The sequence below is a fragment of the Schistocerca serialis genome, chromosome 3, assembly GCF_023864345.2.
Source record: "Schistocerca serialis cubense isolate TAMUIC-IGC-003099 chromosome 3, iqSchSeri2.2, whole genome shotgun sequence".
Lineage (NCBI taxonomy): Eukaryota > Metazoa > Arthropoda > Insecta > Orthoptera > Acrididae > Schistocerca > Schistocerca serialis.
In genome coordinates this window covers 406,039,919-406,056,479 of record NC_064640.1, presented here as the reverse complement: position 1 = coordinate 406,056,479, position 16,561 = coordinate 406,039,919, and the positions used below count along the sequence as shown (strand labels likewise).

General features: G+C 37.5%; 1 protein-coding gene across 1 annotated transcript in view; it reads right to left on the bottom strand.

The window, feature by feature from the left end:
* The window catches only part of LOC126470265 (putative transcription factor capicua), a 336,823-nt gene that overhangs the window by 268,347 nt on the left and 51,915 nt on the right, over positions 1-16,561 (bottom strand). Inside the window, 1 exon segment of the mRNA XM_050098002.1 lies at positions 9,035-9,149. Coding sequence (XP_049953959.1) covers positions 9,035-9,149 — 115 coding nt within the window.

The following is a 16,561-nucleotide window of genomic DNA, read 5'->3' as shown; positions in this document are numbered from 1 at the left end:
TGTTATTACATATGCAAAGGAAGTCGGCACAGCACACACGAGTGGCCATTTTCTTTTTTTTTTTAGGCAGACTGACTTACAACCGAATGAAGCCCATGCTCCATAATCGAGTGCCTGGTGTCACATTTTGTAAAGAGAGTATGATAACTTCTACAATATAATTTCAGTGGTATAGGGTGGCGCACAAAAATTTGGCCCCGAGTACTAGACTGCTCATCTACATCTACATCCATACTCCGCAAGCCACCTGACGGTGTGTGGCGGAGGGTACCTTGAGTACCGCTATCGGTTCTCCCTTCTATTCCAGTGTCGTATTGTTCATGGAAAGAAGGATTGTCGGTATGCCTCTGTGTGGGCTCTAATCTCTCTGATTTTATCCTCATGGTCTCTTTGCGAGATATACGTAGGAAGGAGCAATATACTGCTTGACTCCTCGACGAAGGTATGTTCTCGAAACTTCAACAAAAGCCCGTACCGAGCTACTGAGCATCTCTCCTGCAGAGTCTTCCACTGGAGTTTATCTATCATCTGCGTAACACTTTCGCGATTAGTAAATGATCCTGTAACAAAGCGCACTGCTCTCCGTTGGATCTTCTCTATCTCTTCTATCAACCCTGTCTGGTACAGATCTCGCACGGCTGAGCAGTATTCAAGCAGTGGGCGAACAAGCATACTGTAACCTACTTCCTTTGTTTTCGGATTGCATTTCCTTAAGATTCTTCCAATGAATCTCAGTCTGGCATCTGCTTTACTGATGATCAACTTTATATGATCATTCCATTTTAAATCACTCCTAATGCATACTCCCAGATAATTTATGGAATTAACTCCTTCCAGTTGCTGACCTGCTATATTGTAGCTAAATGATAAGGGATCTTTCTTTCTATGTTTTCGCAGCACATTACACTTGTTTACATTGAGATTCAATACATTGTCTCCCACCAATCGTCATCTATTGTTTCAAAGTAGTTTTTGTTTGCATTAGCTTATTTGTTATTTCTTCACTGCCTAATTATTACATGTTTATCTATTCTGCTCTTAGCGGTCAACAAATCGTGCGTAACTGCCGAGCAGTCTGTACTCGGGGCCAGTTTTTCGTGCACTACCTAATATTATTCCACAGCGATCAGCCAGATAACACTGCAGTTGGCTAAATGAGAGGTTTTGCAGAATCACGAAAATTACAGGTGTGTGAGAATTCTGTTCTGAATAAAAACTCTATACTCCAGGGGAGAGGCAAGTGCCCCCTGTTGGCACCTTCCATCTTCAGTCACCTATGCTACTAATTATCATTTTTTCATAAGAACCATCCACCAAGCACAAATGAACGGCGAACAAGTAAAAATGAATGGTTCCCAAAAACGAGCACTCACCAGTGAATTAGTTCCCAAGGATGAATGAGTTTGCCCATCTCCAATTTGGAGTGAAGAATCATGTTATACCTTGTGCCAATCCAATGGAAGTGTTTGGCTTTAGCAAATGCCCGGAGAACGCTACCTGCCATTACTTGTAGGACACCACTGAAGTACAGAGTATGTAGTATTGGGTGTTTTTGGGGATTGGTGTGTGGTCCCCTTAATGCACTTTAGAAAATGCCAAATGCAGAAGGATATGAAAACATTTCACAGCACTGAATACTGCATACAGCAGAGGAACAATTCAGAGACAACGACTGACTGCATTAGTTTGACAACACACCCTGTCATAAAGCAGCATCTCTCAGGCAATGGTTTGTGGACAATAACATTCCTGAAATGAACGGGCATGCCCAGAGACCCAATTTTAACACAATGGTACACATCTGGAATGAATTATATTGTCAACTCTGCTTCAGACTCAAAGATCCAAGTAACAACTTCCTCTGGTTTCGGCTCCTGGGGAAGAAGGGGCTGCCATTCCTCCAGATGCATTCAGAGACCTCATTGAAAATGTTGCCAGCAGAATTTGAGCCATCATAGAAATGTAGGGTGGACACCCCCATGTTGATTTTCACTAACAGCTGTCCACATACTTTTGATCAGATAGTTTATATTAACTAACATAAATGCTATTGAATAGTTACTGAGCTGTGTGGACACTGCAGTCAAAGTAGTTTCAAAAGTGTCTGTATTGAAAGCAAATGTGTCTATAGAGTCAAAATTCGTCTCACTGCAAGATCTTTGGCAGTGCATGGTGACTGTTTCAGATCTTTGTCCACAGATCACAGCACCACCCTCTGTTACTCTGAATGCATTAGCTGAAGCAGGACTTGCAATTGCAAAAATGCCAAATGAATGAAATTACTGCCAATTACAAAGCACTTGAATTTGAAGCTGATGGTCTGTAGGCTCCCGATAAATCTACAGTATTTTTTAAATACTACAACAGTAGGGCATCATGAGACAGAAAATATACTGTTTTCAAACATGTGCAGAGTGAAAAGCACAAGAAAAATAGATCTAAGAACATTAGTGTGTGGCAGCTTTGAAGTGGGCAAGAAAAACAAATACGACTGTGAATATCTGACTCAAAGTACTATGGAAATGTTCTTAAAAGCAAATTTCCACAACTAACAAGAAAACAAATATTTCCCACTAGGGAAAGAGAAAATCATTAAATGTATGCTGTGGTAACTAATAGTAAACAGCATGGTAAATTACAGTTTCCAGTTTGTCACAATACTTTTAATAACGTAATAAATTATGTTAGTACAGGTTCAAATTAAGTCCTCAGTTTGTCACAGTACTTTTAATAAAGTAATAAATTATGTTAGTACAGGTTCAAATTAAGTTCTTTTTAAATCAAATGCTAACAATGGAATTAATTTATTTAATGTGTGTGAAGACAATTTGGACAACAGTTGTCACTTCAGTACAAAAACAACAAAAGAATGAAGTGATGCAGCAACTAGCTAGATGATAAGATCACTGACAATGTTACTGAAGACAGTTGAGGCATGGAATGAACAAAAATGTTTTGTTGCATTGTTGCATGTATACAGGTACTTGACACAGGAAACTCAATACAGTGTGCTCATGGAACACTGAGTGCTTTAGAAGACTACAATAATCAATATTACAATGTAAATGAAGGGAATATTATACAACGGGAAGAGGAAGTAGATGAAGATGGGATGGGTGATATGAGTCTGTGAGAAAACTTTAGTAGCCTACTTAAAGAAAGGCACCTGGAGATTCTGTCAGAACTACTGATATCCTTGGGATATCTAAACTACTCTGCCTGGTCTGCAAGATATATGAGACAGGAGAAATACCCTCAGACTTCAAGAAGAATGTAATCATTCGCAAGTCCAAAGAAAACAGGTGCTGACAGGTTTGAACATTACCAAACTATCAGTAATGATTGCAAAATAATAACATGAATTATTTACAGAAGAATGGAAAAACTGTTAGAAGCCAACCTCGGGGAAGATTAATAGGGATTCCAGAGAAAAGTATGAATACACAAGCAAGCAGTATAAGCCTTATGACATATAAGATACAATACGCAAAGGCATACCTACATTTATAGCTTTGGTAGATTTAGAGAAAGCTTTTGACAGTGTCAACTGGAATACACTATTTGAAACTACGACAATCTGTACACTGGGCAAGCAGTAAAGGATACCAAAGAAAAATTTGGAGAATAAATTAAGTTCAGAGAGAAATAATAAAAACTTTGGGGTTTTATGATGCCATCGTAATTCTGTCAGAGGCAATAAAGGACCTGGAAGAAAAGTTGAACAGAACTGCCTATGTCTTGAAAAAAGGATATAAGAAGAATATCAACATAAGCAAAACAAGGGTAATTGATGTAGTCAAATTAAATCTGGTGATGCTGAGCAAATCTGATTAGGAAATGAGACACTGAAAGTAGTAGATGAGTTTTGCTATTTGCACAGCAAAATAACTGATGATGGCCGAAGCAGAGAGGATATAAAATGTAGACTAGTAATGGGAAGAAAAAATTTATGGAGAAGACAAGTTTGTTAACATCAAATATAGTTTAAGTGTTAGGAAGCCTTTTCTAAAGATATTTGCTTGCAGTGTAGCCTTGTATGGAAGTGAAATGGGGATGATGAACAGTTCAGACAAGAAGAGAATAGAAGCTTTCAAAATATGGTACATACAAGCTAAATACGGTTGCAAATGATTTTTCAAAGGAACTTCCCAAATGGAACTCTGCACTACCTAACTAAAAGAATACTTTGGAGAATATTACTAAGAGAAACCATTTAGAAGAAGAGGGAGCCAAAGACATTTCCTCTTGAAGTGTTAACATGTTGTAACTCTTAGCTTTCTGCGGCCTCTTATATGGCAGAATATTTTGAAGACATATTACAAGTCTTCCACAGTGATGATATGCAGCAGCTATCTATGACAGAAACTTAATACGTTAATTCACTTTCTAGTGAAGACATAAATTCAATTCTTGTGGACACCTTGTTCATTAAGAAACATACAAATGGTTTAATGAATGTGAGTGTGTACTTACAGTCTTCAAAGTAGTCTACACCCCATTAACTACATTCAAAATAAGACCAGCTGGAAAATGGCCTTTTTTTTTTTTTTTTTTTTTTTTTTTTTACCTGTGGCATGTGAAATGTTTGGTGAAGAAACTAGCAAGATTATGAATAATGTTAAGAAACTGGATGAAAGATACAGTTAAATGCACTCGATTGCACCTTCAGGCTCATTACTCTCATTGGTACAGACCCATGCAAGCCTGTGTTCTCAATCCTTGGTTAGCATTTCAACACTAGGATGGTAGTCAGAAATGCTATAAATGCTGTCACGGCTAAGAGTCTGTCAGGTATACCTGACATGACAGGCCCAGCTATATAAGTATTCTGAAGTGATAAAAATCCCTTCAGAATTTAGTGGAACAGCAATTTTTAGCAGGATAAGTGAACATTCTCAAATTTCTATACACAACAAAACTCGCCAACCAACAAAATGCGCCAGCTGTGCTTTTTCTTAATTCAGCAAATTAATAAGTATATAAATTTGATAGTTAATGCCCAATAAACATAATTTAATGGAAGGGCATTTTTCATTTTTAACACAGTACTGAAAAACAATGAAATAATACAAAAAAAAACTTGAAAAATACACTTTGAGAAAAGAACACAAAATTAGCCATAAAATAAAATTATTTTTTCCTGTCCATACTCATATGTCCTCAAGCCAAACACATCACAACTTTTTAAGTTCAAGAATTCTGTGAAGGATACAAAACACTTAACATTTCTCTTGTAAGAAATATTTTTAATGTAATTTTCTTTTTAAGCTGCCACTGAGTTGGAGAATGGATTTTGCTCCTACACTATATTTCTATGGAACATGTGCTGCTCCTCATTTACTCATGACATATGCTTAACACCACGAGTCACTGACAAACCCACTACCCTCAATATGAATGACACAGTCCAGGTGGTCCCCCAAAGTGGTGTGAGAATCACACTGGCTAATAAGTGTATCACAAGTTAAAGATTGTGGGCAGCAATCTAATGAGATCAAAAGAATATGTAATATAGAAAGGGTGCATTAAAGTCATCAACAAATTGTGTCATTCTTAATTTCTTATGAATTTCCTTTGACCAGGTATTGAACAGCATCACCATCCAAAGTGAGTCCATGTTTCTGACTTTTGGTTATACGGTTCCTAGTCAGAATAGTGAACAGGTCACACAAATTAGCCTCCAATTACTTCTCATATTCTTCACTGAAGTTCCAGGAAGCAAAGCTTAACTTTCAATATGTCAAACTTAAAGCTTTTAAGATTAAGATCATCATCATCATCATCATCATCATCATCATCATCATCACACACAGTTGGGTCTGTTTGGAACACAGGCCACTCCATTGTCTTCTGTCTTCCCACCAACTCCCCTCCCTTTTGCATGCAGTGCTTCAGTTCTTCTAGCCACCTGTGTCTTGGTCTTCCTCTTGGTCTTTTTCCTTTCATTTCATTTTGTGTTTCTTTATGGATATCCTCTTCTCTTCCATCTGCTTAACATGTCCGCACCATGTAAGCTTTCATTCCTCTATTGCATTTTGTAATGTTTCCTCCACCTTCATTAATTTCCTGATCCTCTCATTCCTTAACCTGTCCATCTTCATCATTCGAATACCACAGGATGATTCCGTTATGATGTTAAAAACTTTCAGGGATGATGGAGAAGAGGTAAACGTATCAATGTGGGGCAAGGGACCCTTGTCTGGAAACGACCAAGTTGACAGTAGTAAGGGAAAATCGTTCTGATACCTCTTACAGAGGACCTCTTCTACTGCAAGCTATTTCTTTTGCATCTTTTGGGAGGTGGTAATATGGACCACAACAAGAAAAAAAATTGTCTTATAAACATGGATTCTAAAATATATACCTTAAGAGCTATGAACACTTGTTCATCTTCACTACTGTAAAACACATCTCCTCTACTGAAGAAGTGCTCATAGTTACTAAGGCAAGCACTTTATTGCCCATGTTTACTTGACATTTCCCCTTGGTTTAGTCCATACTACCTCCTACCAAAATATGAAAAGCAAAGAGTCTGCAGTAGAAGCAGTTCACTGTCAGAGATATCAGAACAATTTTTGCTTACAACTTTTGACTCTGGTGTTTCTGGACCAGGGTATCTTACTTCAAATTTACAAATTTACCCTTCTCCATCATACCTGAATGTTTGTATCATCATCATGGAAACACCCTCTATTTCTCAAAAGTTTCCATCTCACTAGCTTTTATTTTGCTTCTTCTTATCCTTTCATTGCCCACTTTTAAGATACACATTTAAAATTGTGTAAGACGTTGACATTTGAATACGTAGTGAAAATACAACAAAATTTAAGCAGCCATTTGGAATATAGTATCTACTGCACTCCTGTGAGTTAACAGAGCTGCAGATTTGCTTAAAACTGTATTAAAATATTTGTTTGTAACAATCAAATCCTATAATGTGGAGACCACAAATAGTTATATGCAATTATTATGTGGCAGTGGGTGATGTTTAGTCTCAGCACCCACTATGTGCATGTCAAGAGAAGTCACAGACCAATGTTAGCACAGACTGAAGTCCACCATTGGGCCACTTACTACAGTAACAATGAGATGAGTGACATTTGCTTTTAGGACCTGGCTACTTCTGCTGTGCATACACACAGGGCACTTTCCTTTTACTGTGCCCCTTGCCCCTCTGTCAATAGCTCCACCATGCAACCACAGTGTTTTGCACCAAAAGATTAGTCACTGATCGGTCTCAGGTGGTATCTTCACAGATCTATAGTACAGTTATTTTATGAAGTTCTGATCAATATAAGAATAATTTAGAAAGATACTTTTAAGAAAGCCTAGAGTATCATTTTTTTTCTCAATAAAATAGTGTAGCACAGAAACATCCATACGTGATAAATACCATGGCTCTGAAGAAATGCACTGTTAGTCACTGTTGTATACAAAAACGCAAAGCACCCCAGCAGAGATAGTTTTCTTAATACCAGAAGAGGGTGAGGAGAGGGGGGGGGGGGCACAGAGGGGTGGAGGGAGTGAGGAAACAGTGTACAATGTTTCAATTACAGAAACTTCAAAAACTGATATACTCAAAGTGTTTACTAAACTAAAATTGACCACGTTCCTACAGAGACAGACAGAGTTTATAGTCTGAGAACTCATTAGAGTGAAAAATAAAGTGGAAGTAAGTGAAAAGCTAAAATTGTCTCTATCATGAAAACATACGTGAGAAACAAGCAATTTTGTTCTACCAGTCAAATGCGACATTACTACTACTTTCCTTCATGGAAGCATGTACAATTCATAGGCTAAAATTATGAAATCTAAGTGACCGTGCACGCTATGTCAAAAATTGTGCCATTTCATTTACTGGCTATAATACTTCACTGGCATTTTTAATTATTAGATCAATGCTGTTAAAACGTAAGAAGATATGCCTACATTCAGGACTACAGAGCTCCACGCTATACTGTACAAATATAACAAATAATTATTACAATACTGCTAAGCAATCCATTGTAGCTCATACTTTTTCCTAGATTCATACGCAAAATAGATAACTGCCACTGCTCACAAATCTACATATGTAGGCGTTACTATAGGCCATGTATATTCTTACACTGGGATAAAAATTTCTTGAACTGGCAATTCGCAGAGATCCACAAAATAATCAAAAAACTGCAACATTAGTTGTGATAACTTGTGATATTTGTAGAATGTATTCCACAATTTACATGAAATAATTCAAAAACACTCTTCTGTATGATACTGATTGCGAGGTTTTAAAAAAATAATACGGAAATGTCAATATGAAGAACACTAAACTGCAAATGGCCAAAGGCATAAAAAAAAATGACATACAAGGCACAGTGGATGAAAACTTGAAGATCTTCCTTACAAAATACTTTTGATTTTTCTTACGAAGTAAATATTTCCCCATAATTTATTTCCAACACCTTAGATTTCAGTTCAGTTATTACTTCACACACAGGAAAATGGGATTTTGTCTTGCAAAACATAATTAATTTCTGATAGTTCTCCAAAATATGTTTCTTCTGTGCTATTATCAATGAATCTTGACTTAATGTCTAAGCTGACTGAGAACATGTAACCTGTTTGGGTTTAATACTGCAACCTTCATGTGCACTTTCATCTAATATAAATGTAATAACAAAAGCACTGCACAAACTGTTTCACCTATAGCCCTCTAATACATCAGCTCTGCAAAAAAAAAAAAAAATCTGTGGAAAGAGATGCACAGTGCTTTGTTTCCATATTCTCAAGTGAGAAACATATACATTAAGACAACAGTGTGAACAAAAGGAACCTTGATAAATATTGTGTCACGAGAATCAAACAGAAACTGGGACACTAAATAGAGTCAAGTCTCACTGAAAACAGCACAAAGTGAAAAAGTTAATAAGAAATACATTTTGCAAAAACCTGTGGATCCCATTATTATCATTACTTCTCCAAACCAAGTTACGAGAGAGTATCACAAACTGAAGTAAAATCATAGCCAAAATATGTGAATATGAAAATTTACCTTGGTGTAGCTGGTTGGGAACGAGGAGTAATACTTCGTTGTTCAATTAAACTCGAAGTGCTACCTCTGCTTTGCATACTACTTCTTTTACTGCTGCCCGATAGTTTACCTCCATCTAAAAATGACAAACTGCTTTCATTTTTTTGATTCACTTGTTTGAGTCAAAAATTTACAAGAAATTAAATCCAAGACCACCACATAGAAAAAAAGAATTCACTGACTTATTTATTTGAAATTAAATATTTTACTTTCAGTAACATGACTGTTTACATGTTATTTACAGAGGTACTCACCTTACAAACTGCAAACAAATGTCACTAAACTTACATTTATTTCACAAGCCACCTTATAGCGTATAGCAGAGGGTGCTTCAAGCAGCACTATTATTTGCTCCTTTTTCATTCTATTCACAAATAGAGCATGAAAAGAAACGACTATCAGTATGTTTCTGTAAGAATTTGATTTTGTCCAACTATCCTCCCACAGTCATTCCACAACATGTGTGCAGGAGAAAGTGTTATGTTGTTTGTCCCTTCTTGGGACATATGCCCTCAAATTTTTAACACTAAATTTCAACATATACCCACAATACATCCCTTCTACCATCTGCCACTGGAGTTTGACAAGCATCTTTGTGACATTCTTATGCTTACTAAATAGACCTATACTCTCATAATGTTCTGTTTTGAATCTTCTGTATCTTTCAATTTATCTCCCTTAATAAGGGTGCCAGACTGACGAAACAAGAAACACTATAAAATCAACTGAACAAGAATTTTGTACGCTACCCCATTTTTGGGTGAATCTGAATTCCTTGACAAGACGAATTCAACAACTTGACTTAGGAAACTCAAAATGGAATAGCAGCAACCAAAATTTAGAAGTGTTCTGAGAATTAAAAATTACAAAAGTCTGCCACTGTTCAAGTAGGAAAATAACATATTACCAGATTTGGGAACAACTGTCACAGACATCACACAGCTCTTCCACTTAATGGTTTGCCAGTGAGTCCCTGTTCATATAACATGGCACCCTGTATTTTTTATTCAGTAATTCATTTCCTCTCCTAAAGATCTATTCAAAAATGCATCACAGTGTACCATTCACTGAAAAACAATGTTATTAATTACATAACACAACACTGACTCTGAGCCCGAGATCACAAACTTGTCCTCTTGCTGAAGTTGTCAGAAAACATATATAAAAAACTGAATTCAGTTAGTCCTCAGTACATGCCCACTGCCTTAATTAACAATCTGTCTTAGTAACACACTATCCTTTCACATTAGTCCACTCACTCAGACTTTCTAAAGAAATGTGGTGTTAAGACCTGAATATAAAAGGCTGTGCAGAAGTTATGGCAGAGCTTGTATATGATATGACTGCTTTCACAGGTGGTACTGCCTCTGATAAGATTGGAGTAGGATGTGCTGAGTGCTTGCATCAGCTCTGAAGGATCCATCCAAAGGCTCGGCAACATTCTCTATGCATAGTGACAACTGAACGCTTTGGATACACTCCTTCCATTGCCAACATTAACCTAGTAACTTTAATAATTGTACAGCCATATCACATTTTCCACCCGTCTTCAACACCCTCGAGGATATATGAAACTATAACTAATGCCTTAAATCTCTTTTCCTAACATTCCAGTTTAAATATCTTTGTTCTTACACAATCGGATAACAGCTTCAATTTTTCACATCTCTGTCAAATTCAGACTGATGCAGCAATTCATGTATATCTAACTTTATTAGACACTTTTAGAAAACACTGTAATGGTGTGGGGCATGTGCAGTTGGAGTGATAGGGACACCTGATACGTCTAGATACGACTCTGAGAGGTGAAATGTAAGTAAGCATCCTGTCTGATCACCTGCTTCCATTCATGTTCATTATGCATTCCAAAGGACTTGAGCAATTCCGGCAGGACAATGCAACATCCCACAGGTCCAGAATTGCTACAGAGTGGCTCCAGGAACCCTCAGAATAGACAGTCCACAAAATACTATGCAATGAAACCCACTTCTGTTTTACATAAAACAACAAATATGGAATCATTTACCCTCACCCGATAATGTACTATGGTTGTGAGCAAATATTATGTAGAATACGAGCAACATACTTACAATGCTATTCAAAGAGTTCAATACATACAAGATGATCTAAACAGGAACAGAATAAGATGAAACCAGCTTGTGTCTTGTTAGATAATTTTTAGGTTTTGCCAAGTGCTAAAGCGCCATTATTTCCAACTGATAATGGCCACATGGTCGAAATTACAATTTTGGATTGTACAAATAAATAATGTCAGACAGGCAAAATGCAACCACGATTTAATTTACAAAGTTTTACATGAGTGTGAACACTAGCTACAAGAAGTTTTTAGTTGAGTTTTCTTGAATATGTTACCTTGTAAGATCACAAAAATGTTTCCAAGAACACACTTTACCACCAGAACACGAGACCCTCCCATAAAATATAAATGAAAAATATCATTTGACACACGTATTTAGCAAAGCAAGAATACAGATTTCCGTGCCATATTTTACCCTATTCAAAGGAGTGGGGGGAGGAGGAGCAGCAATATTTGCAAATCAATGTTGTAGGCCAATTACTCAATCTTGAAAGAGGGAAAAATCGCAACACCAAACTGGAGTTGTATGAGAAACGAAAGCTGGTAGGTGTGTTTCTACATCTGAAAGTTGATGTCTATTCAAATTTGGCACCAGTCGCATAAGTGTGATGCTAGTAGCACTTCTATGAGAATGCAAATCAGGTTTGCTTTAAATACACACCATAATGGTGATGAGCATTAGTTACGTTTGAGATTGAATGTGGTGAGTTGATGTTAATCAAGGATAACTTTAAGGTGACAAAGATGCCATCATCTACAGTTTGAATGAGGTCACATAATAGGGCTACAAAAAGCTGGATGTACCTACTGCGATACTGCACATTTGGTAGGAAAGTAAACACGCGATTGCTGACAGCAGTGGGTCACGAAAATGTACAGTCGCAAGAACACTGGGCTCCAGAGGGAATACCATCGTGTTTGGTGTATGGCTCTGGCACATTGTACTGCATCTGCAGCAAAAATCTGACCAGCTCACCCACATACCACCGTGTATGCCAACAAACTCTATGGAGTATTGACATGTTGCCTTGGCCTGCTTGATCACCAGATCTGTCTCTAATCGAGCACATGTGGGGTATCATTGGACGACAACTCCAGTATCATCCACAAACAGCATTAATTGTCCCCGTATCGACGGACCAAGTACAACTCCAGTCCCATAAACTGATATCTGACACTTGTAGAACACAATGCATGCACATGTGTATGCTCACATTCAACATTCTGGTGTTACACCAATTATTAATGTACCAGCATTTCATATTTGCAGTGATTTATCTTGAGCTTACATTAACCTGTGATCTTGCTGTGATGTTAATCAATTACTTATGTTACCTAGACAAATGGATTCCCAAACTTTCATTTATCTATATTAATTATTTTTCAGTGTAGATTTGGCCAGGAGCAAGACCAGCGGTGCGAATGCAAGTCATTTCTGAGTTGTGTGTATCTTATTTACCTCAGAACATGATAGTTTACCTTGTAATCTTAATAACTCACACTTTCTTTTGTTCTCAGAACACTGCACTGTGTTGATGCCAAGCAGTGTGTTTTGACAGGCAGTTCACATAAAATAGTGACACTGTATACATAATTCCATTTTTATTTATAACTATCATCACAGTGTTAATAATATTGTATATTATTATTATTATTATCATCCCTTATGTCTCACATTCAATGCTGTTGAATATTATTTTTGTTCAATTTAGTGAGACTTGTTTTCCTGCCACCCCTTTTCTTGCTCGTAGAGCCCCCCCCCCCCCCCCCCCCCCCGATGAACTGTGCTGTCATTGAGCACGTGCTGAACAAGAGGCTGCAGTAACATCGCAAGCTATACAAAACACATCTCCGTGTGGCAGACACAAATCTCCAATATCTGCCAGGTCATCTCTACAAGTTCCGCCATGTGTTGAAACATATAATCTTTATAATAATCTATGGCAGACCTGGCTAGAGCTGAGCATTTCCTCAAGTTCACTAAATTTAGATAGCTATGTCCTATTGAGGCATGACAGGTGCAATAGACAAGGTTTATGTACAGTATGACATAGTACTTTCCCTGCTACTGGCACCCAACAATGATAAGGACAAACAGACTGAATATGTGTTAATTTGTATCAAAATTGTTGCATAACATAAACTGCTCAATTTGTGACTACAAACCTCCATAGGTTGTCTTGTAAACAGCATATAAGCATTTGTTTATTTCTGGTGACAAACTTCCTATACAAATGTTCCTCTGGTAACAGATTCAGATGTATGCTCCCTTCTTCAAATCATATGGTACTTCAGTTTGCCTTTCTCCCAGCATGAAGCAAATGGTCAAAGTCACATACATGCATTTTCAAAAAATTCCCCAGTCTTGACCATTCATAATAAGAAGATGTACCACACTACACAGCCTTGTCTAGGACATAATTTTCAGATGTAGCAGGTGATTACAATTAAAGTGCAGCTACTCACAAAGATCCAGTTTGGGCTTTAATTTTCATATAGCTGTGGAACTTGGCAGATATGCTAATGAATTAATGCAGAACCAACTTTCATTGGAAAAAGATTAGTTCCCATTGTGGCCACCTGGTGCAAGTCTAGCACTTCGCACTGTTTTTATGACGGTATGACGTCCACACATATTTCACAAGCCATAACATGAGTTAACAGTATGACTATCAAGAAGAGAGAGAATGTGCTGTTATGAAACTATTTTATGGAAACAACAGTAATTATAGTGCTGAACTGAGCGAATATTGCTGACTGAATGGTCTCACGAGAGTCCCAATGTAATTATATGGTTTAAAGGAGATGATAATGAAATCTAAAAACACATGTGAGCTTGGTATGGCACATGGAAGAGGAAGGGTAATGCTAGTGCTCGTGCAGTGTCAAGAACTGCCTATCTCATGGTCAACAGTGCGGAAAGTTTTGTGGTCTATTCTAAGAAGGTGCAGCAACTGAAAACCTCATGATCCACAGCAACATTTTGAGTTTGCTCTTTGGTTTCTGCACAGATTGAAGTTGATGACGTAGCTGCGCAATATTCTATGTAGTGATGAGGCACAATTTGTACTACAGGGTGCAGTGAGTACACAGAACTGCTGAATTTAGGGTATTGTTAAACCACATGTTGTGCACAAAGAGCCATTGCACTTTCCTTGTGCACTGTGTGGCTTGGATTCACGAGCACCTTTATTCTCGGTCCATTCTTGTCTGAAGAGAATACACCCAGAGGGCCTGTCAGGTGTACTGTAATTTCTGAATTATTGAGACCACCTTGTACAGCATGTGATTCTTGCTTTGGAAGAGTGCAATCATGTGGAAACCACTGTTTGCATGCAAGATGGGGCAACAGTTCATGTCACTCACCCAGTGAAAGGTATGCTTAATGCAACCTTCTACGAACATATTACCTCCAGAGCTTTTCCAGATGCGTGACCTGCAAGATCACCTGATCTGAATTCATGTGACTTTCGGTTTTTGGGGACAACTAAAAGAACACATTCACCAGGGGCACATTCTGTCTCTACCTGATCTGAAGGCCAGTATACAAGAACATCATGTTAGATTGCTGTGAGCAACTGTTGATCATATTGTTTTACATATTCAGCACCTCACTGAAGTATCCTGTGCCCATATTGAACAAATTCTGTAAGCAGCGGGTAACAATAAAATCAACACTTATGACTTTCTCATTTATTTCACCTTTTCTGCCCATGTCTTGTTACATATGGAAACTTTTCTGTATGTCTTTCTTAGATTCACACTGTCAGATTTGCACCTGGTGACCAAAATTGGAATTATTTTTTTTCCAGTGTAAATTGATTCGGCAATAATGCATCAGAATATCTACCAAGTTTTGCTGCCATGTGATAAGTAGAGCCCACACTGCACCTCTTTGAGTAGCTGCACTACATTTAGAACCACCTGGCACTACCTAGATCACCCAAGAAATAAAAACTGTAACTACTTATACACGACTGTAAATTACATTGGGCAAAGATGCTTGGGAGACATCTTCCAGTACATAAAAAACGAGAGATTGCAAATTTATTGGTTATATGACAAATATGCTTCCCTGGCGAAGTGATATAAAAACCTGCATCTTGGCTAATAAATAAGCTTAAACAGCTCACAATGAATCTCAAGAGATCCCTTACACAGGACATGCAAAATTATGCCTCACCCCAGAAAATCTTACAAACTACAAATATATGCAGAACAGTGGCAGTCAATCGGTGAGGACAGTAATCTCAGGCATCACTACACATTAACATATGACACACTCAAACCAGGTATTCTCTTCAGTTCAGATATCAGCAACGTAAAAGTTGCAACTGTACCAACTGGACTAGCTCAGGAACTGACTGACTTGTCATTTTTCACTCGCTCTATACATGGAATAGGACAGAAAATAACTAATATTTATCTGAATACCCTCCACCACGCATTGTAAAGTGGCTTACAGGGAATAAATGTGGACTGTCACACTTTATCGTCATTGCTATCATTAAATTATTTATTTATTTATTTATTTATTTATTTATTCAAATGATCCTTTCGGAAAATACAATACATTAACTTCAGTTTTGCTTCCTTGCATTTAATTTCTGTTGTTCTCACATTTCCTTCATTCTTCAAGATGGTCATTCTTTTTCTTCCTGTGTACACTTTCTTCCTTTTCCAGATGTCTTTCCTGAAATCCCATCTTTTGTGTTGCTCCTCTAAAAAGTACTCTTTAATCTATTATGTCCCTTCTAATTCCAGTGCTTTTCATATCCTCCTTAATTTTGGTGAAACATGTAGGTCTGAATTTGTAGTTGTTTAGTAAATTGAAAATCTGCTTTGTTAGTCTGTTGTTATCCATTGGGTATATGAGGGTTGATTGACAAACCTGGTAAATTTCCATGAAAGAATGGAACATTTTTGTTGTGCCTTCATGGTTGCTAAACTTGATTATTCGAAGGATCATGTAAAGAATTTCAACAGTGTACATTTCATTGTTGACGGCTGTCTGAATTGGTCAGTGCGTCAACTGTGACTGAAAATGAAGAAAACCAAGTTTCAAGCTGTTATTAAACATTATCCTCTGAAGGGTTGGAATGCCACACAAAACAAAAGAGAACTGGATGAAGTTCAATGAATTCTGTACCATCAGTGAAGACAATTTACTTTTGGATTAATGAATTTAAATGTGGTGAACAAGCACCAAAGATGAAGTGCACTCCTGACATCAAACTGAGGTCACCGCACATGAAACCATTAACAAAATCCAAGATATGGTAATGCAAGACCACTAGACATAAATTGGTGAGGTTGCTGAGACTAGGCATCTCAACTGAGAGAGTGCATAATATCCTGCACAGAGAGTGGCTGTGAAGAAGCAGTTTGCG